Genomic DNA, 17,494 nt, shown 5'->3' with positions numbered 1-17,494 from the left:
TGCTCTAGTTCTTACTACATGGAAAGCCTCTTTACCTCATCTATTTCAGTATCCTCAGCTGTCAAATGAGGGTATTGGACAAGGTATCCTCTAAACTCCTTTTCTTCTCTAAATCCTATGCCCAACATGGAAAACCTATGAAATAGTGAAGAAATCCCTCTGTAAAATGTTTCTCATATCATGGATGTCTTAGAATAACTTGAAGAATGTTTGTATACACAGAGATACTTAAAGGGGCATAACTAAATAATCAAAAAAATATAAAAAAATCATAGACTAATTTTAATATTCTATGAACTCAAACCAGACAGATTCCATGTATACAATTTTCTAAACAATGATTTAATTAACAAAAAAAAAATTTGCAGGAAAGGTATATATAATCTTAAAATCAATTTTGAAAGTGTTCTGCATATCAGGGTAAACTTAAAATCAAATTACAAGTAAAGACTAGTAAAACATTAAACTTCTTTGCCCTGGCATAATGGAAAAGTAGTATCAATGGAGTCAAAGGACCCAAATCCTTATTCATGTGACTTGACATCTATGTGATTTTGTCACCTCTTCCTCATCTATAAATAAAGATGCTGGACTAAATGATTTCCAACATCTCTTTTCAATGTCTCTAAATCTTATAATTTTAAAAGCAGTAGTTTTAGAGTCAGACATTGGATTTATCTGTTACAAAGTAGGATTCAGATACAAGAGTTATGAGGAAAGGATTAAAAAATATTTTTTTCAAAAAAGTTCAGTTTGTTTTTTTTAATCTGGATTTTAATCCATTTCTGGATGTCCTTAAGTTAATTTAATGTACCTTACCTCAGTTTCCACATATGTAAAATAAAAGGAGTTGAAATATATGAATGCAAAGTCTCTTTCATGTATAAAATTTTATGGTCCTACTATGCTGAAAGATGTGTAAAAGTTCTTAAACTTCTTTCTGTACTCATGCTGTTCCCTACTCACATTAGTAATTTAGAAAAGAGATTCTTTACCTGGTTCCACTGCTCCTCTTAGAGTTCCAATCACATTGTAAATCCTTGTTATTTTACTGTTGCTGTGAATATTCATTTTGACTTTTCTAAAGCAATTAAAAACAACATTAGCACTGTGAATCCATAGCCACCAAAACATTACCTTTTTGTTATGTATAGTGTTTCTTCTTCCTCTTTGCTTCTCTATTCCCTTCTCTTCCTTACATATACATACACACACACACACACACACACACACACACACACACACATTCTTGTATGCGTGTATAGATGATGTATCTTTGTCTATATATGTATATTCATGGATATATATGTATCTACACACACACATTACACATATGAATATGTGACAGTCAGCAAGACTTAGTAGTCATTTGGAAAACCCTGGTTTAAGTAAGATATGAATTCAAATCCTATCTCTCAAGAAGCAGAATACTAAATACATATGGAGTAACAGAGAGAGGAAAATGTAAATTACTAAGGAGGACCAGGAAAAGTGTCATGAGAAATTGGTCCTAGAGTTGACTCTTAAAGGGAGTAAGAGATTCTCAGAGACACAGGTGAAAAGGAAGAACATTCTAATCATAGAGGATAGCTAATATATAAAAATATTGAGATGGAAAGGAAGGATGCTGAGTAACAGAAACAGTAAATAGGCTAGTTTGTGTGAAACCTAGTATGTTAGGGTCAGGATTGAGAAATTATTCTAAAACAAAAGATTGTCACTAGAAGAGTATAGTTTTTTAAATTCCAAAAAGAGAAAATTAAATTTTGTTATAAAGGCAATAAGGAGCCACTGAAGAAGCTTTTTGAGAAGGAAAAAATTATGTTCAGTTCCATATTTCAGAAATATTAATTGGTGATTGAGAAAATGACAGATTTAAGAGGGGAGATATTGGAAGTAGAGAGCCCAGTTGGGAGGCTACTGTAGTAGTCTAAAGTCAAGCTATGCTACTCATATATAGATGAGGACATGAAAAATTTGACATGATTAATTAACAGAACATCAAGTTACAATCATATACCTGTTTTCCCTTTCACAATTTGAAAATGTCTAGAAGTTCCTAAACATACTACCTAGACTAGAATTCTGTCTACTTGCTCCTCAACCTTTGAAGTATACTTTACTACCTTAGATGGTACTGAAATTGTTTTCTCTGAAACTATAAAATGATCTTTTAATTTCTAAATTTATAACCTGTAATCATTTTTCATTATTCTTATCTATCTGCAGTACTTGACATTATTTAACCTTCTCCAGGTAACTCTCTCCTCCTTGAGTTGTTGGGTTCTTTTTTGGGGAGAGGGTAGCATTGTCTCTCCTCACTCTTACCCTATCAAACTTTATCATTCCTTTGAAGATTCCTATGCTATATGTTTTTGCATTTATTTCTACCCCCAACTATTAGTGAAATACCTGGAAGTATTAAGCATAGATGTTTAATAAATGCTTTCTGACTTAATTTAAACCTATAATTACTAATTTTTTATTTATAATTTTTCATGAGATGACATTTTTGTTCTATAATTTGTATATATTCATGGATATACCATACACCATATTTCAATACTTCAGGCACCTGTGATTTCATTGGGAAAGGTATTTCATGCAATAAGCCAAATCACAATTCCCCTATAATTTAGTTAGTACTTTTCAAGTACTCCTTTAGCTACTCTGGTGAGCCAGCTATACTAGCCCCTCAGTAGCACCTAATGTTAGAAAGATGAATTCAAAGCAAAAATTTCAAGTCCATAGATTCATCTTTTTAAGATGTCTTGGAGGAGGAAATAAGTTTACTTATTGATATACTATTTCAGAAGCAGAAAAATCTCTTTCTTAGTTGCTTTGCTCTCTAGAAAACCACTTCCTTGGTAGTTCTTCAAGGATCTAATAAGTGTTTACTATATGTGGCAGGCAAAGTGCTAACAATCCTTGCTCTCAAGAAATAAAAATTCTAAATTAAGCAGAAAAAAGCAACCATATTTTAAGTTAACTAAAATCAGCTAAAATGGAAAACTTAACATTTAGGAACATATGAACCATATTCTATTCACTTCTAAAAAAGATATGCACCATTATTGACAAGACACTAGAGGTTCAGAAACAAAACAAACAATAATGACAAAAGATTCCTTGGCTGGAGTATCTTACATTTATGTTACATGTAAATTAAAGTTTGACTACTTGATTTCTACTATGAAAATTTACTGAAGATGGGAAACAATAAGTAAAATATAGCAAGATAACCGTGTAGAATAATTTTCAGTAAATCCAGGTCCAATGCTGTAAGGCACATTAAGCTTTCCCTTCCAACTGTTGTCTGGTGGTGCTGGTCCTCCCATATTTCTGTAACACACACATTATATTAGTATTATATTAGCATTAAATGATGAAAACATATGATCAAAAATAACAATTAATCAACAAACCTTTATTTATATCTACTACATGTTGACACTAGATATTAGGGATAAATAAACACTTAAAAAAGAATATAGTCCCTACTTTTAATTAGTAACATTTATGAAGCAGCTACTATATGCCAGGAACTGCAAAAGCCGGCGTTTTCCTTCAAAGAACTTACAATAGAACGGAGGAGCAAAAATCTTGCAATCTACTATACATACACACACAAAGAGAATGGAGGAATACTGAGGGAATCAAGAGGCTTTATTGAAGCATGTGGCCTTTAAGCTGAGCCTTGAAGGAAGCTAAGGATACCAAGAATCCAAGATAAGAATGGAGGGTATTCTGGATCTGGAGTCAATCTACACAAAAGCCTAAAGAAAAGGCATGAAACATCTTATGTAGAAAAAACTAAATAGGCTAGTTTGTGTGTGTGTGTGTGTGTGTGTGTGTGTGTGTGTGTGTGTGTGTTTGTGTGTGTGTGTGTGTGTTTGTGTGTGTATGTATGTGTATTTATATGTGCATTAATGATGTGTAATTTGTTTGAAAATATAGACTAGAGTCAGATTATAAATGATTTGAAGTACTAAACAGAAGTTTATATTTTATCTAAAATCAAAAGGACAACTCTCTGAAGCTTCTTAAGGAAGGAAGTTCCATGGTTAGACTTATGCTTTAGAAGATATTCATCTGGTAGTAGTAGGGGAAAGGATGTTCTGCAGAGAGATGTGATTGAAAGTCAGGAGATCAATTGGGGGCTGAGAAGTGAAGAGGACCTGATATAATAGTAGCTATGTGAGTTTTGGAAAAGAAGATTCAAGAGACAGGGAGGCAGAAATAATGATTTGTCAAATTATTGAATATGACAACAAATAAGATCATTAAATTGACTTCTAGGTTGAAAACCTGGATCACTAGAAGAATTTAAGATGAGAGGTGGGTTTAAGGTGAAATATAATGATTTTGAACATGTTAACTTAGATCAATGCAGCTAACAATTATGACTTCATAGAACTATGCTGACTATTCTCTACTCACCAGAGTAATAGTAGATTACTAGATCAGATTTAGGCTAATCTTGTCATACAAGGCCAGCATATTGATTTATTTTGCTTAATTATACTTCTTTACTAAAAAGGGAGAGTAGATGAAGTGGTGTTATCATTGAGAAGTCATCAACACATTAAAAAACTATAACATTTTAAAAACTGATCATAGGGATCAGGTGAAAAGAGAGACTGAGAAGGAAAATAGTGAGTAAAAATAACAGGGCATAGAAAAATATCTTCCATCATTTACCAAAATTATATGACCTAGATATAAAGAGAGATTTTACAAGTAAATTAGAAGAACATGGAACACATTATTTATCAACTTATGGATATAAATAATTTATAAATAAATAAGAGAAAGACAGAAAAATTAATATAAATGAATAATTTAGATTATATTAAATTAAGTGGTTTGTACAAATAAAACACATGTAGCTAAGATCAGAAGGAAAGTAGAAAATGGGGGCGGAATGTTTTATACAAAACTTATCAGATGAAGGTCTTATATCTAAAATATATAAAGAACTTTGTCCAAAATATAACCATAAAAGTCATTTCCCAATTGATAAATTATCAGTAGATACAAATGGGCATTTTTTTTTATTATATATATATATATATTTTATAATATTATCCCTTGTATTCATTTTTCCAAATTACCCCCCCTCCCTCTATTCCCTCCCCCCGACGACAGGCAATACCATACATTTTACATGTGTTACAATATAGTCTAGGTACAATACATGTGTGTGAATATCATTTTCTTGTTGCACAATAAACATTAGAATCCGAAGGTACATGCAACCTGGGCAGACAGATATTAGTACTAACAATTTTCATTCCCCTCCCAGTGTTTCTTCTCTGGGTGTAGCTACCTCTGTCCATCATTGATCAACTGGAAGTGAGTTGGATCTTCTTTATGTTGAAGATTTCCACTTCCATCAGAATACATCCTCATACAGTATTGTTGTTGAAGTGTACAGTGATCTTCTGGTTCTGCTCATTTCACTCAGCATCAGTTGATTTAAGTCTCTCCAGGCCTCTCTATATTCCTCCTGCTGGTCATTTCTTACAGAGCAATAATATTCCATAACCTTCATATACCACAATTTACCCAACCATTCTCCAACTGATGGACATCCATTCATCTTCCAGTTTCTAGCTACAACAAAAAGAGCTGCCACAAACATTTTGGCACATATATGTCTCTTTCCGCTCTTTAGTATTTCTTTGGGATATAATCCCAGTAGTAGCGCTGCTGGGTCAAAGGGTATGCACAGTTTGATAACTTTTTGGGCATAATTCCAGATTGCTCTCCAGAATGGCTGGATTCTTTCACAACTCCACCAGCAATGTATTAGTGTCCCAATTTTCCCACATCCCCTCCAACATTTGTCATTATTTGTTCCTGTCATCTTAGCCAATCTGACAGGTGTGTAGTGGTATCTCAGAGTGGTCTTAATTTGCATTTCTCTGATCAGTAGTGATTTGGAACACTCTTTCATGTGAGTGGATATAGTTTCAATTTCTTCCTCTGAGAATTGTCTGTTCATATCCTTTGACCATTTATCAATTGGAGAATGGTTCGGTTTCTTATAAATTATGGTCAGTTCTCTATATATTTTGGAAATGAGACCTTTGTCAGAACCTTTGTTTTTAAAAATATTTTCCCAATTTGTTACTTCCCTTCTATTCTTGTTTGCATTAGTATTATTTGTACAGAAACTTTTTAGTTTGATGTAATCAAAATCTTCTATTTTGTGATCAATAATGATCTCTAGTTCTCCTCTGGTCATAAATTCCTTCCTCCTCCACAAGTCTGAGAGGTAGATTATCCTCTGTTCCTCTAATCTATTTATTATCTCCCTCTTTATGTCTAAATCATGGACCCATTTTGATCTTATCTTGGTATATGGTGTTAAGTGTGGATCCATATCTAATTTCTGCCATACTAATTTCCAGTTTTCCCAACAGTTTTTTCCGAATAATGAATTTTTATCCCTAATGTTGGAATCTTTGGGTTTGTCAAAGATTAGATTGCTATAGATGTACCCTTTTTTGTCCTTTGTATCTAATCTGTTCCACTGATCTACCGGTCTATTTCTTAGCCAATACCAAATGGTTTTGGTGACTGCTGCTATATAATATAGCTTTAGATCAGGTACACTTAGACCACCTTCCTCTGAGTTTTTTTTTCATTAGTTCCCTTGCAATTCTTGACCTTTTATTCTTCCATATGAATTTTGTTGTTATTTTTTCTAGGTCATTAAAATAGTTTCTTGGGAGTCTGATTGGTATAGCACTAAATAAATAGATTAGTTTGGGGAGTATTGTCATCTTTATTATATTCGCTCGGCCTATCCAAGAGCACTGAATGTCTTTCCAATTATTTAAATCTGATTTTATTTTTGTGGCAAGTGTTTTGTAATTTTTCTCATATAATTCCTGACTTTTCTTTGGTAGATGGATTCCCAAATATTTTATACTCTCAACATTTGTTTGGAATGGAATTTCTCTTTGTATCTCTTGCTGTTGCATTTTGTTAGTGATATATAAAAATGCCGAGGATTTATGTGGATTTATTTTGTATCCTGCTACTTTGCTGAAATTTTGAATTATTTCTAGTAGCTTTTTAGCAGAGTCTTTGGGGTTCTCTAAGTATACCATCATGTCATCTGCAAAAAGTGATAGTTTAATTTCCTCATTTCCTACTCTAATTCCTTGAATCTCTTTCTCGGCTCTTATTGCCGAGGCTAGCGTTTCTAGTACTATATTGAATAGTAATGGTGATAGTGGGCAACCTTGTTTCACTCCTGATCTTACTGGGAAAGGTTGCAGTTTATTTCTATTGCATATTATGCTTACTGACGGTCTTAAATATATACTCCTGATTATTCTAAGGAATAATCCATTTATTCCTATACTCTCAAGAGTTTTTAGTAGGAATGGATGTTGGATTTTGTCAAATGCTTTTTCTGCATCTATTGAGATGATCATATGGTTCTTATTAATTTGATTATTAATATGGTCAATTATATTAATAGTTTTCCTAATATTAAACCAGCCCTGCATTCCTGGAATAAATCCTACTTGATCATAGTGTATTATCTTGGAGATGATTTTCTGAAGTCTTTTTGCTAATATCTTATTTAAGATTTTAGCATCAATATTCATTAAGGAGATTGGTCTATAATTTTCTTTCTCAGTTTTCGATCTACCAGGTTTAGGTATCAGTACCATGTCTGTGTCATAAAAGGAGTTTGGTAGGACTCCTTCATCCCCTATTTTTTCAAATAATTTATATAACATTGGGGCTAATTGTTCTTTAAATGTTTGGTAGAATTCACATGTGAATCCATCTGGCCCTGGGGATTTTTTCCTGGGGAGTTGATTAATAGCTTGTTCTATTTCTTTTTCTGAAATGGGACTATTTAAGCAATTTATCTCCTCCTCTGTTAATCTAGGGAGCCTATATTTTTGGAGGAAGTCATCCATTTCACTTAAGTTATCAAATTTATTGGCATAAAGTTGGGCAAAGTAACTCCTTATTATTTCTCTAATTTCCTCTTCATTGGTGGAAAGATCCCCCTTTTCATTTGTAAGACTATCAATTTGATTTTCCTCTTTCTTTTTTTTGATCAAATTTACCAAAGGTTTATCTATTTTATTGGCTTTTTCATAAAACCAACTCTTGGTTTTATTTATTAATTCAATAGTTTTTTTACTTTCAATTTTATTGATTTCTCCTTTTAATTTTTGTGTTTCGAGTTTAATTTTTGGTTGGGGGTTTATAATTTGGTCTTTTTCTAGCCTTTTAAGTTGTAAGCCCAATTCGTTAATCTTCTCTTTCTCAATTTTCTTCAAATAAGCCTCTAAAGATATAAAATTTCCCCTTATTACTGCTTTAGCTGCAGATGAGATTATTCAGTTTCCAATTACTTTTTGGTCTATTTACCCCTAACTTTTTACTGAATGTAGCTTTTATTGCATTGTGATCTGAGAAGAAGGCATTTATTATTTCTGCCTTCCTACATTTAATTTTGAGATCTTTATGTCCTAATATATGGTCAATTTTTGTATAGGATCCATGAACTGCTGAGAAGAAAGTATATTCCTTTCTATTGCCATTCAGTTTTCTCCAAAGGTCTATCATACCTAGTTTTTCTAATGTTCTATTTACTTTTTTAATTTCTTTCTTGTTTGTTTTGTGGTTTGATTTGTCTAAATCTGAGAGTGCAAGGTTGAGATCTCCCACTATTATAGTTTTACTGTCTATTTCTTCTTGCAGTTCTCTTAACTTTTCCTTTAGAAAGTTAGATGCTATACCACTTGGTGCATATATGTTTAGTATTGATATGGCTTCATTATTTATGCTACCTTTCAGCAGGATATAGTTTCCTTCCTTATCTTTTTTAAGGAGATCAACTTCTGCTTTTGCTTGATCTGAGATAAGGATAGCTACCCCTGCTTTTTTGGCTTTACCTGAAGCATAATAGGCTCTGTTCCAACCTTTTACCTTTACTCTGTATGTATCTCCCTGCTTTAAGTGTGTTTCCTGTAGGCAACATATTGTAGGGTTCTGCTTTTTGATCCAATCTGCTATCCGTCTCCGTTTGATGGGATCGTTCATCCCAACAAATGGGCATTTTTAATGAAGAAATTAAAAAAAATTATATTTACATAAAATGTTCTAAATCATTACTTATTAGAGAAATGTAAATTAAAACAACCTTGAAATATCATTTTATACCTATCATTTTGGCTAAAATTATTGAAAAGGAAAGTGTTATGGGCCAGAATTTGAAACAAGTACTAAGTGGAATTACTAAGTGGAATTGAGAAGACAGTGGTTGAGTCTAGTTTAGCATTGATTTAATCCTATAACAAAAAGTGGTTTCTTAGTGATATAATGATTGGTGTATACTTAGTGTGGAACATATAAGGAGGAGCTCTCAGAACTAAAAAGGACAAGCACACTAGAAGCTCTCGGAGGCTGAGACAGTTTCATTCCATCTTCCACCTTTGTTGTGGCTGGAGGCTGAAGCACAAACCGTTGGAAGTTGAGGAGATTCAGAAGCCAGAGAAGGCAGTCGGGCAGAATGAAGGAAGACAGAGAAGTGGTGACAGGCTGTCCTGTGGAGAACACTGAAACCAAGATCCAAAAGGCCTCCAGAAAACTAGCCAAGCCGCAAGTGAAGGAGATTAGACTTTGAAGGAGACAATAAAGGACTTTAATACTGGCTGCATTTGGGGTGATTACTCTGAACTAAAATGAAGGCTGCTTCCAGAAGCCCCCCAAGAAACCTGCTCTCAGAGAACATTATATTTTAGAGAACAGTATTACAGGAAAGCAACAAATGTTGGTGGGGATGTAAAAAATTAGGGCACTAATATGGGATACATAATCTTTGGAATTGTGAACTGATCTAACCATTCTGGAGAACAATGCTCAAAGAGTTATTAAGGTGCCTATATCGCTTGACCCAGCAATATTCCTCCCAGATCTATTTTCAAAGATGATTATGGAAAAGAAAATAACCTATATGTTATAAAACATTTATAGCAGTTCTCTTTGTGGTGACAAAGAACTAGAAATTGCAAAGATGCTTATAAAATAGGGGATGGCTAAACAAGTTGTAGTATATGATTGTGATGGAATATTATTGTGCTATAAGAAATGATAAGTTCAATGATTTTAGGAAAAACATGGAAAGACTTACATGAAATAATGAAGAGTGAAATGAGCAGAACAAATGAAACACTATTTTAAGGCTTTGAGTGAATAAGTTATTTTGAATATTACAAATATTCAAATCAACTATAAGGGGTATATGAAGAAAGATACTATCTGCATTGAGAGGAAAAACTGATGAATAGAATTATGTTTAGAATAAATTTATACATACTTATTTAGATCTAACTATAGCCACCTCTAAGGTGGGGGGAGAAAAAAAAAGAAATTTACATGATAATTTTGTTGTATAGTTGAAAGGAATTGCATGATGTGCATAGTAGATTTTTAGTTTCATGTGTAACCGATTTTTATTGTAGTATGTTATGGAAATACTTGTTTCATTCTATAAATTAAAAATAATATTTAGAAAATGTTTAAGGTTGACTACAAATATATTCAAGTATACTTCAGCATGTAAACCTGAGAAGTCTCACCTATAGTACTTCTATTGTATTTCTCTCTACTTTTTCAAAACAACTTCCTAAAACCCAGCTCTGATTTTATCACTTCTCATCAGAGAAAAATTTTTTTTATAATTCCACATGTACTATAATAGCTATTCTCAGCCTCCCTGGGACCAAGGAGTTGTATTATAAAGATTCTATGTAAATTTATATTTACATCAAACATTGTTTTAACTCCAACACTAACTATAATAAATAATTAAATGCATTTTCAGCAGACTTAATCAACAATGTTTCACATGTGCATTACTATTAAATATGTAGATGCTGTTACAATTAATATATTAGTGTTCTGATATTTTATGCATTTGTAGTATTTTTAATGAAATTTTCCTTTCTGTGATTTCCCTGGTATATACATTATTGATATATAAAAGGCATCTTACTTTATTCTTATGTTTATTACGAATGGTTCTGGCATTTCCCCACTACAAATAATGCTAGCTTTTAGTATTAGATCTGTAATCTTGAATCTAATTAACATTAACTCTTTTGGATTAATGATTTATAATTGTTTTTAGAATTATTGAGTGATATATTTTGACAAAGGAGTTATTGTAAAATAAATGTTTTTCCATCCATTCATTCTTGTTCTGCTTATTTCATTCTTTATCAGTTCATAACAATTATTGTTTGTTTCCTTTAAGATCTCAAAATTATGGCTTATGATAAAAGATTTATAAATGAATTATTACTATACTTTTGGTAGCTTTATAAAGTCTTGATTTCCATAGTCTACCTTTTGGACAGCTTTTATTATGCAGAATGTTTTACTTTATTTAGAAACTTTATATTATAGGTTAAATAGCTATTTATGTTTTGCTCTTTTAAGATAGAGGATTACAAATTAAGAGATGGATGAGACCTTAGAAATCATGTAATACAATGCTCTGTTCAAAATATGAATATGAATTTGCTGACTTCATGTTTATTCTCCTATATGATATGGCCTTTTTCTTTTGTTAGTACCAAAGTATCCAATTAATCTTTTGCTTTTATATATATTTTTCATATATACTTACTCTAGTAAGATCTGGGCATCATTATATCCAATTGGATGAACAGGAATCTTTGGAAGACCAATAGCTTCAGTTATATCATATCTATAGGCATATTCTGGGGGGGAAAAATTCACCTTTTATGATCAAGATAATGAAGCCTTTTCAAATGATTGTATTGTATATTACCATACCTTGGATAAAAAAGAAATTTCCTGAAATTTCATAAAAATGCAATATTCTAAGTAAGAAAAAATATATTTAATGCAAAATCTTTTTTATGGGCAAGGGTTTTTTTATTTTTTATTTTTGAGAGATAATTTGATTGATTTTGGAAAGAACAAAAATCAGTGTATTTCAAACATAAAAAAAGCACAAAGCCATAATTTGAAATTAAATCTATGCATAAAAAAGATAGTTTGGGATAGTTGGTTCATTTTTGACCAAAAAGCTAAAAAAACTGAGGCAGATAATTTCTCCTAGACTATCTGGTGAATTCAGAAAAATTTTTTTTTTAAATCTCAGGAAAAGGAAATAGGAATTCATAGTGAAAATAGTGGTTGGTCCTGGACAAAATAAAGTACAGAATCAGCATTTATCAGGTGCCTACTATGTGCCAGGCACTGGACATAAAAATACAAAAGTTAAATAGATTATTAATTAACTTTTCTTTTCCTTTCTTTTTTTTTTTTTTTGCCAAGGAGTTAAAAAATTGGGGTTAAGTGACTTTCCCAGGGTCACACAGCCAGGAAATGTTAAGTGTCTGAGACCAGATTTGAACTCAGGTCCTCCTAACTTCAGGGCTGGTGCTCTATCTATTACACCAACTACTTGTCCCTTAAATGAACATTTATTAAGAGTCTATTCTAAGTCACTGTTCTGGGTGCTGGGGTCCAATATTTTTGCAACATTTTTAAAAAACTGAATTTACACCATACAAACTGAGTTTATATCATACCTCCAAACTATACTATTAAAATGTTTCTGTCATTCAGAAAATAGAGAATAAAATTTATGTATGTTTTTCTCTTCTCTTCTCTCTTCTTTTTTTTGTTACCTCTTTTGTTTGTGTTCTTTTCCCTGAACATAGATGAGTGATCATGAGTTGAATAATCCTAATCTTGGTGGTTGCCTTGTGAATTCAAGATGTGAAAAGAGCCTTGGTCTCTCAAAGCTATGGATAAAACAAAAACTTCTTGGCCTGGTATGTAAAACACTACAACCAACATCAGTTTAGTTTCTTATCTATTTGTGAAGCCTAAGTTCCAACAAAATTGATGTATAAACTATTTTTTGAACTTGACAGATTAGTTTCCACCTCTTTATAGACACACAGGCTTAGCAAACACTTTCTTCTTTATACTTTCTAAATCCTTGGTTTTCACAATCCATCCAAAATGACTCTGCTTGTTCCTCAGACAAGAAAATTCTTCTACCATATCCTTTCCAAATTTTTGTATTCATTGATTCCCATGCCTAGAATCCACTCCTTCCTTACTCACGAATTCTTCTCTTCCTTTAGGATTTTGCTCAGGCATCATCTTTTGCCTAATTTCTTCAACTACTAAAACCCTCCTTCCCAATCTATACTATATTAAATACCTTGAATATATTTGTATTTGTTCACATTTTTATGCATACTTGTCTCCTCCTCCAGAGTGGAAGCTCAATGTAAGTAGGGATAATTTCATTCATTGTATTTATATCTCCAGGACCTGGCTCAGTGCTTGGCACACAGTAGAATCTTAATAAATACTGAGTCCGAGTTTCAGCTTAGGTGCTAACAGCTCATTACTTTTTCCTTATCCTCCAGTAAAATGTTTCTCTCCTTTCTCAAAAATAACTAGAATACTTTGTCTGATCTCTACTTTGCACCCCCATTCATTTTCTACATAGTATTATACTTATTTTAGTACTTTATTCATCTCTTACTCCCACTCAGTTGAAGTATGATATACTAAACTTGAAGGCTTGAAATGTTTCCTTCTTGTTTTTGTATGTCCAGGAACTAACATGGTTAATACATGTGAATACATATATGTGCACACATACATATACCTATATTGGAGGTCAAATGGGGATTCATATAGACAGGAACTATCAGCATGAAAATTTCTTGTAATAATACCAGTTGTTAACTTGGTCAGTCAATAAATATTTATTAAGAGCCAACTAGGTGGAAGACACTATGCTAAGCGCTAGGGATACAAAGAATGCCAAAAGACAATTTCCTTATTTCAAGGCGTTCACCATCTCATGTGGAGCAATATGTAAATAACAACATGCCAACCAGTTATAAATAAGATATACTAGATATAATAAAGAAAGGTACCATATTTAAGGGAAATCCCATATTATTGAGTCTTAGAGAGATACTTGGGACACTGAAAATGTAATGGCCAAATAGCATATGTCAGGGGCAGGAGCTAATCTCATATCCTTTGACTTCCAGGCTGGCCTTTTACTTACCATACCACACAGGACATAAAAGGAAGTTAGTAAATATTTGCTAAATTGATTTATAAATAACCATACTATATTTTGGCTCTTCACAGAATCACAGTACTTGAGAGCTGGAAAGTATTTAAGCAGGCATCTAGTCCAATTATCTGAGTTCACAGATGTTTAAAAGTTATTATAAGTAAATTGTATTGTACTATTAGTAAAATATAATTGCCTACAAACAAGGCATTTTAAAAGATGGCCTTGTTATAAGGAATGGAGTTTAGGATCACTTTTTCTAAATCAATATTAACTTATATCCAATGAGGATTATCTGAATTCTTGGTATTAAATCTGCCAACATAGGACTTAACATAGCAGATAAATTGATTATAAACTGATCACTTCAATTCTTCTGAATTTTGAGGTCTCTATTCTATTTTTCAGGGGAAGAAAAACATACTGCAGATGACTTGACTTTGCAGTTCCCTAAATGTGCCTGCCCAAGAATGTCCAGAGACCATAATCTCTTCCTTTACTAAATAAAGCACTTCCTTTTGTCACCACTGTTCACTCTAACTTACCATTAGCTGGATAACCTGGAGTGAGAGGGTCACCTGCACCATTAAGGTTTAACACATTTCCACGCTGGGCTCCACCTCCTGGAAGGTTCCAACCCTTTGGATAAGGTTCTACCCCAGGGGAAGAATAATCAGCAGGATCAGAGTAGAGGATAATTCCTTTGGCTCCTGCCAGTTGAGCATTTTTAACCTGTAAAATGAGTTGCCCATTAAAAAAATATTCCAAGTTAGTTGTGCCAGTTTTCAAAGCTATGACATCAGCATTTTACATGGAAACCTAGCCACATATCATAATCAAACTGATTTTGGCCCTTATTCCATTGAGAATATATTGAACTATCTACTTTGTCTACCAAAAATGTACATTTTAAAAGAGGCATCAAGTTGAATTGTGGATGAAGAGAGGCACTTACACCCAGACTGTGGGAACTGAATATGGATTTTTACTCTTTTTGTTGTTGTTTGCTTGCATTTTATTTTCTTCCTCATTTTTTTTCTTTTTGGATTTGATTATAAAAGATAACTATGAAAATATGTATGCATATATTGGATTTAACATATTTTAGCATGTTTAACATATATTGGATTACTTTGCCATCTAGGGGATGGAATAGAGGGAAGGGGAAGGAAATTGGAACATGAGGTTTTGCAAGGGTGAATGTTGAAAAATTATTCATACATATGTTTTGAAAATAAAAACCTTTAATTAAAAAAAAGAGTTGAATTGTGCTCAAATACACACACCCATAGAGACCCTCACTCATAGGTCAGGGAAATCCTTATAATACTGCATCCCCAGATAGTAACACTGCACATTTACTACCATAAAAACCAATAATTTCTAGCTCCCTAATATTCCAACTTTGCTCTGGGATTTTCTAATCTTGCTATAATTTGAAATATGATTCCTCTAAAAAGTCATGAGTCAATCAGAATAAGTTAACAGAACAGAACTCAAAAGGCTACTAAACATGCATCTGTTTTCCTACATCTTCTTTTCTTTACAAAATGTTAACTGGTTTTTAAATTATATCTTATAGTAACAATATACTAGTATTTTACATTTGAAAATTTTACATTTTATATTTTACAAAGCATTTTCACATACATTATTTTATCTTTATAATGATCTTTTGAGGAAGACAGGATAGATAACATTTTCTTCATTTTGTAGATATAGAAACTGAAGCTGAAAGAAAGAGGTTAGGTGATTGTCCAAGATCATATAGTCAGTTAGTATTAGACCAGGACTACACCCAAGTCTTTAGATTCCAGTTAATGATTTCATTTCCCTTCTCCCCCACTATATCATACTGCCTCTCAATTTAATTTTCTGAACAATAAAATATTTACAAGAAAGCAAACTAGCAATGCAACCTCTTGAAATTACAGAATTGATATGTAGAATGAAATATATGCTATATCCATCTTTCCTTTCCACAGTCGTCTATTCTCAATTACTCTATCACCTTTAGATACTAATTTAGGAGCTCCATATTTGACTCTAGAAGCTATTTCCTACAGAAAAATAATGCAGTGATGCCAGAAATTAGAAAAGATTGTAATTTCTTTCTTTCTTCCTTTCTTCCTTCCCTTCCCCTCCCTTCCTTTCTCCTCCCTCCCGTTCCCCTTCCCCTTCCCTTCTCTTCCTTCCCCTCTCTTCCTTCCCTTTCCTTTTTTTCAGTGAGGCAACTGGGGTTAAGTAACTTGCCCAGAGTCCTATAGGAAGTGTTTTGTCTGAGGTCAGATTTGAGCTCAGCTCCTCCTAACTTCAGAACCCATGCTCTATCTACGGCACCATCTGGCTGCCTCAATAAGTACTTTCTTTTTTTTTTTTTTCCCCCTGAGGCTGGGGTTAAGTGACTTGCCCAGGGTCACACAGCTAGGAAGTGTTAAGTGTCTGAGACCAGATTTGAACTTGGGTCCTCCTGAATTCAAGGCTGGTACTCTATCCACTATGCCACCTAGCTGCCCCTCAATATGTAATTTCAATAAAATGAAGTACAGAAAAGTGGCAGGAGAATTAGGAGGTAGGGGTGGATGAAGAAAGATGAGCTTACCTTATTTCCTCTGAAAATTTTCCCATATCTAGCAATGACAATTTTCCCAGAACAATTGATTCCTAAATCCCGCTGCAATTTAAAGAAATCTTGGGTTCTTGCATAATTCACATATACTAGTTCACCCTTGGGGAAAAAATTAAAATTACTAAAGTATCTCTAGAGAAATTACAAATAAGGTTTAATCATTTACAGCAGGCTTTTTCAACACTCCTTCATATTTATTTTATTCATATTTTATTTTATTTTCATTTTATCATATTTTAGTATTATTAATTATCATATTTTATTCATATTACTAACAGAAGAGGTAGACAAGAAAGAAACTATCAATGCACTTGATCAAATAGGTCTAGAAAAGTTAAGGACCTTGACCAAGGTCACATACATTAGGAATTTATGAAGCCAGGGTTAGAAATCACTTTCTGACAATTTGGCAAGCTTTCCTTTGGTAAAAGGCAAGTGTAGATCAGGTCAACATTGTAGCTAAAGTTCAAAATTAGAATAAAATGAGACATAATTAGAACATCTAACAAGTAACAATAAGGTTACATAGCTATAGCAGGGGGGAAATATCCAGGTCAAGGAAATGATATTCATGGAAAATAAACCAGCAATTAATAAAGAGTTTCTCTGGGTTGGTCATGCTGCTGGCCTATCAGCCATAAACCTCACCAACCAAAGTTGTATTTTAAGCTTTGCTTTTCTATGCTGAGATTGAGTTTTTCTCTCCTTTGCTAAAGCCTTGTTCTCCCTGCAAT

At 32.8% G+C, this 17,494-nt stretch overlaps 1 protein-coding gene across 2 annotated transcripts in view; it reads right to left on the bottom strand.

Moving 5' to 3' along the window:
• Positions 1–17,494, bottom strand: part of LOC141563496 (glutamate carboxypeptidase 2-like) — a 111,363-nt gene that overhangs the window by 51,868 nt on the left and 42,001 nt on the right. The window contains exons 5-9 of one of the 2 annotated variants that reach the window (XM_074304695.1): positions 16,734–16,859; positions 14,677–14,863; positions 11,675–11,768; positions 3,244–3,342; positions 996–1,081 (exon numbers count right to left, since the gene is read on the bottom strand). In XM_074304695.1, coding sequence (XP_074160796.1) covers positions 996–1,081; positions 3,244–3,342; positions 11,675–11,768; positions 14,677–14,863; positions 16,734–16,859 — 592 coding nt within the window. Of the gene's footprint in view, positions 1–995; positions 1,082–3,243; positions 3,343–11,674; positions 11,769–14,676; positions 14,864–16,733; positions 16,860–17,494 lie in introns of those variants that run through there. The other variant, XM_074304696.1, reaches the window with a different exon arrangement.

The sequence above is a fragment of the Sminthopsis crassicaudata genome, chromosome 3 (assembly GCF_048593235.1).
Source record: "Sminthopsis crassicaudata isolate SCR6 chromosome 3, ASM4859323v1, whole genome shotgun sequence".
NCBI lineage: Eukaryota > Metazoa > Chordata > Mammalia > Dasyuromorphia > Dasyuridae > Sminthopsis > Sminthopsis crassicaudata.
This window is presented reverse-complemented; position numbering and strand designations above follow the sequence as displayed.